This window comes from Diadema antillarum, unplaced genomic scaffold (assembly GCF_040938485.1).
Source record: "Diadema antillarum isolate AM-2024a unplaced genomic scaffold, OU_Dant_1.0 seq00000126_RagTag, whole genome shotgun sequence".
NCBI classification, from domain to species: domain Eukaryota; kingdom Metazoa; phylum Echinodermata; class Echinoidea; order Diadematoida; family Diadematidae; genus Diadema; species Diadema antillarum.
The window spans coordinates 708884-714883 of NW_027271205.1; the positions used below are offsets into that span (position 1 = coordinate 708884).

Consider the following 6000-nt stretch of genomic DNA (forward strand, 5'->3'; position numbering starts at 1 on the left):
GGTCATCAGAGGTCAAAGGTAGAAACCTGTCAATGCCCTGTGGAATCAGAAGATTTGTAGTACAAATGCATATTTAGTACAGCGTAACCAAGATCTAAGCCTGTCATTCACAAATGCCTCCAAACATCAATATTCTGATATTTAAAGTTCATTGACCGCTGGAGGTCATCAGAGGTCAAATCAGACTTACCTCCCGATCTTAAAATGAATCTTATGGTATGTACTAACACTGGTGAAAGTTTCATACTTTAGTCAAATTTTGCACAATTCTCGTGATTTTGAGGGCTTAACCGCTCTACTAGAATACAGAGGGAGAAATTAAGCTTGTACATAAATCGTCCTAAATGCAAACGATACAAATCGTAAATCCTAAAGATGTTGTTTTCATAAGATGATGTCTCAGTATGGCATCTCCGTGATTCCTGGCAAATAATACAAAGAACTTCGTTTTCTGTAGTAATGATATCCTTTTTATTAAAAGTAAGAGTCGGGGTGGGGGTGGGGGCAGTGACCCGGGAGGAAGTTACCCAGGGAGTAATTGACGTGGTGCACTGTCCTGGGGGTAATTTTCCTCTTGATAGTTATAGGGAGGGGAAGTTGTAGGCCTACTTATCCGGGGTAATCATCCATGGGGAGTTATCGGAGGGGGTAGTTATCGGGTGGAAGTTATCTGGGGTCTAGTTATCGGAGGAGGGGGTAATTAATCTGGGGATAATTATCCTGGTGGTAATTATCGGGGGGGGGGGGTAGTTATCCGGAGGGTAATTATCCGGGGGTAATAATCCGGGGGTAATTATCCGGGGGTAGTTATCCGAGGGGTAGTTATCCGGGGGGTAGTTATCCTGGGGGTAGTTACCAGGGGGTAGTTCTCCTGGGGGTAGTTACCCAGGGGGTAGTTTTCCAGGGGGTAGCTATCCAGGGGGTAGTTTTCCGGGGGGTAATTATCCAGGGGGTAGTTATCCGCGGGGGTAGTTATCCAGGGGTAGTTATCCGAGGGGTAATTATCCAGGGGGTAGATTTCCTAAGGGGGAATTGCCCTGGGGGTGATTGCCCTAGGAGGGTAGTTGTCCTGGGGGTAGTTGTCCCAGGGGGTAATTACCCTGGAGGGTAATTGCCCTTGGAGGGTAGTTGTCCGGGGGGTAGTTGCCCTAGGGGGGGAATTGTCCTGGGGGGTAATTATCCGGGTGGTAGTTATCCGGAGGGTGGTTTTTCAGGGGGTACTGTTCCTAGACCCGTATAGTAGGCATTTGTTGTCGTTTTTACAGCGTTTCCTAATAAATGCCTATAGCGAAAACCCAACACAATTTTTATCAAGGAGGGAAGGGAACTTAAATTTAAATATAACATAGTTTACAGAAATCAGACATGTAAATATGGCAATCATATACATCCGCACGGCCGATTGTAATCTCTTACTTTGATTATCAAACGTGATCGCCTCAAAAGAATTTTGACTACGATTACAGAGGTATCATCTACAAGACATAACTGATGGTTTACAGAAGTGATCATCAATTCAGTAAGGATTAGTCAAGTCATGAATTCACTTTACCCATCATGTCTAATCGAACCACGACATTGTTTGGGTAACCGTGCCTTTTTATTCTCATAGTTCAAACTAATTCATGACATAATCAAAACAAATAATTCTTTATATAATTTCTCAAAATACTCGAAAGATGGCCTAGGTCAAAACTTTCTACAAAGATTGCGTACGGCAATCTTTACTAGCCTAAACAAGTTTTCTAGAGCTATCAGTTCCCCCTATGACGATGACTTCGATTGCGTTTTGAACTTGCATCGAACTACTTTCAAAACAGCTATTACCTTTATAGTTCAATTAATAAACCAGTCTTTTGAATTCATAACCAACATTCGTAATCGTAACCATACAGTAACATAATACTGCATGTCAATAAAAGTTGGAAAATGTAAATGCTATGTCAGTAGCGCAGAATAAATGAGTAACGATTATCTTCATACATTCTAATTCCTAAGTGATGTCGCTGCGAAAATGGTTTGACGACTGCTTCAAGCAAATAAAATAAAAAGGAATGGGATTTACTTCTAATGATAGTGCCACGCCGTACAATGCATTTCACTGTATTTGGTAACGTTTCGTTACGTTTCTGTGCGCTTTACGTACGGAAAATAAAAGGCAGATTGATGCTATTAACATGCTAACACACAACGCATTCAAAATGTTTTTGTTTTTTTTAAATAAAAATACACAGTGTACAATATAATGCTTTAGTATACGTTTTGAAACTTTGAATTTGCGAGTCCTTTATAAAGTTATAAGCAGGGTTATTACATTATCAAGCAAAAATTAAAGTATTTAGGGATTCGGATTTGCGCAGAAGACTAACAGTGCTATATATGGCGATCGTTCGCAACAGAGACAATCCTCTTCATTAGATATACAATGTAATTCTGTCTTCATGAATTGAAAGAGAAACGAAAAGAAGTCAACTTTTTAACTTCATTTAGCTTCTCACCAACTGAACTTAATTTGATCTGCCATGCATGACATCGCTGTGTGTTCTATTAATTCTATTGAATTATTTGATCGGCGTGCTTGTTTTTTATGCAGAATATCACAAGTAAGTTTAATTCATTGAAGTTCATAATGTTTGTACATATGGCGTGTTCGTTGTTTTGTATTTTCATTTTCATAATATAGGCCCTATCATTTGTCCATTATCTGATTCTGACCACGAAAATATGGCGAATGTTCAAATGCGGAGCATGTACTGGAAAAATGTAATGTCTCCTGCCATTATAGACAAACTAAATTCTAGTCTATCCCCGCTTTAAATGGAAATGAAAAAAAACAAACGAAGTTCGACTTTCAGTAGATTTCAACTGTTTTGTATAGTGCCTGATTCATGTAATGGACACAATTCTTCAGCACATAAGCAATCACACAACTTTCGGGAATAGATGTATGTCTTAATGATTGTATCTCATGGAAGAAAACTCGTCTCCTTGCCTGAATTTTAGCTTCTTCCTGTTCAAGCCTGAAAGAAATAGTTGAACATCAATCGCAATCACTATATAAGAGAGGCACATCCTTAAAAGTAAGCACAGGAGTACTGAGACACACTACGAAATAAAAACGGGCCTTTTATCACTATTGACAACGCATGACATTGAAATGTGTTTTTTTATCCTTGGGGGAGGGGGGGTTAATACAATGGATTATTCTGAAGGTTCGTTAATCACACAAGGAAACATGGTTCGCTATTAGCTTAGGTTCGTTAACAAGAAAATTAAATGCGGTTCCTTTCCGGTGGTTCCTTTACCCGAAAGTAATCAAGCAATCATTTTTTCTAATAAGGTTAGTGAATATAAAACGAAGTGAAGAAGGCCTAAGTATTAATTCCGAATATTTGTCAGTATTATTATCTATACTCCAAACTCCAACTGCAAAAGTGATGTAAAAAAAAAAATCAGCTTAAGCTACAAGTTAATGTTTTTTTTATATGCTATGGTATTACAGAAGTGACTGAGAATAAGAAGTATATTTATGATACAATCATTGTAAACCCAACGTGAAGCTGTCAAGCCTACATCAACCTTTGCTTCTGATATACGTATAATATGTGCAGCATTGGCAAGCGTGATAAGCGATGATTACTGTGCACGCAACGCCTATAAAGGAAATGTGCCTAATATGGCGGGAATTCAGAATGTTACGGCTGTATACAGCTGCAGCAGAACAGACGCGAAAGCAGTCTTTGATGCTCTGCAACATTACGACCATGTGCGTAATTTGAGGGTTTTTAGTACACGCAAAGAACACGATCTCAAAAGACGACTATCGTTAATTAACGTCATTGACTTTTTCTACCGATGCTGTCTTTTGAACCCCGCCTACAATAGGTTCTCAGGTTCTATTTAGGTATTGGTACTTGCTAAACGCATCCTCTTTAGTTTCCATTGACAACAACATGGGAGGAGAATGGAAGCGATGAACGCCCTCGCTAAAAGACGCTTTTCGTAAGACGCATTGCGTGCCCGCTTACAATAGGTTCTCAGGCTCTATATTTAGGTATTGGTAGTTGCTAAACGCATCCTCTTTAGTTTCCATTGACAACAACATGGGAGGAGAATGGAAGCGATCAACGCCCTCGCTAAAAGACGCTTCTCGTAAGACGCATTGCGTGCCTTTTTTTCTTTCTACTGTTTCCTATTGTTTGTGAGTTAAAAACTTGCGGCAAACCACAACGCAGCCGACACGCAACGCGTACCGACTCATTCATGCGGCGGCAACGGCACGGACACAAACGCGCCGAAGTTTACATTCGGGCTGATGCCGTATTGGTCAGATTTGTTAATGATAGACCTGTCCTGCGATTGGTTAATTATCTTACATACCCAAGCTATCGCCTTATACGGTAGTACGTGCGATGGAGCGTAAACGCCGTCGCTAAGCGGGACTGTTGTATTGTTTCGTCCCGTGAAAGAAACAGGTTGTGAGCTTGAACATAGCCTGAACTTTGAGAACGATTTTCTCCGTTATTTAGAAAATGGACTGACGTCATGAACATAGTTGATATTCGTTTTAATGATCTATAGGGATGTCGAAATGAGTTGTATTACATATCAGTGTAAAGCTTAGAGTCTGTAGAATTCACATATAGGCATAACTACGATTTCATTTTTTGCGACTTTTGACTCATTCCGACGGAGCGCATCACATATAGTAACTTCAAATTCCATGAAAAAAGCTCTCATCTTCCAACCAAAATGCAGTTTCCAGAGGAATTCACACTCAATATCAGCAGCTATTCAGTTTTTCTTCCGAACTACCTTTTCGGATTTTTGATTAATTTTTGTTCTTCACTTTTTCAGTATCGTTGGTACGATTTTGTGGTGCGGTCAGGGATATTCCATTATATTTACAGGTGTGAGCCCTACAGAGCTGACTTGAGCTCGGTAATAAAATCCTCACCACTGAGTACATCGACTCTCTGGTTTTTGCCTCATTTAATGGCGCAGTATTTTACAGTCAAAAGAAATCTATTTTTTTGTTATTTTTTTGTACAGGGGCTCCATCAAAATTGTGAGATGATGACTTCGTCAACTCACTCAGCTCATATTCATTTCAACTCTTGGTAATGTTTGGCGAAAATGAACGAAAATTTACGTTTCCATAACTTTCTTAGTTTTTAGTCGACATTGTCACATTTTCACAGCTGTGCTTTTTAAATTCTATTTTTCCCTTCAGAATTGCTCTTTACTTGGTCTGTTTAATCATACTGCGAGAATAAACGTTTATTTGATCAATGGAGTTTGTAGAAGAGTTTTGTTTGAGTTACCTGAAATGCCAACACAAGCGTGCTGTACCACGGAGGTCGATCGTTGATCCCGTATATCACTAGGCGTCTGCTATCGACGATCACATTGGCACGATCTCTCCCGTCATCTTCCTCGACGTCGAGTGTGTTGTCCGATGACGGGCAGAATTGGTCTTCTAGTTCCTCGAGCATTATCTCTTCCTTATCTCTTTCCAATGATGACGACATTGCGATTGCGATCAGACTGTGAAGTTTCCACTGACGGGAGGACTTTCCAAGTTACAATGGCTTTCTTGTATGGAAAATCACGAAGACCTATGTGCAAACATTAAATGAGTTTATCCGGGGTTACGAGACACTGTAAATCAACTAAGAATGATATTGCCAGGTAGTTCTCATTAATTACACGCAGAAGCTCGAAGATCAATGCAGTCAACTCAAGCAGTGCGAACAACATCCCATGCCAGCAAACATCGGTCTGACGAGTACGATAGCTGACGGAGTAAATGTGATCCGCTATAACAATCAGGAGTGATCGTGTTCTGATGATGACAAGACAAATTTCCGATTCCTTTGCTTTAATTGGGTACTTCACACGATTGTAAAATCGCTCCTCTGCGCAGATGTAAAGGATTTAAGAAGATCAAAGGGATGGTACAGTATTAGTGGAGATGAGAATTGGGTTTTTAACTTTTTA

The 6000-nt window shown here is 39.9% G+C and overlaps 1 protein-coding gene across 1 annotated transcript in view; it reads right to left on the bottom strand.

The window, feature by feature from the left end:
• Nucleotides 1–5531, bottom strand: part of LOC139727334 (solute carrier family 23 member 1-like) — a 52085-nt gene extending 46554 nt beyond the window's left edge. Inside the window, exon 1 of the mRNA XM_071638290.1 lies at nt 5325–5531. Coding sequence (XP_071494391.1) covers nt 5325–5531 — 207 coding nt within the window. The remainder of the gene's footprint in view (nt 1–5324) is intronic.
• Between the last annotated feature and the right edge of the window lie 469 nt (nt 5532–6000).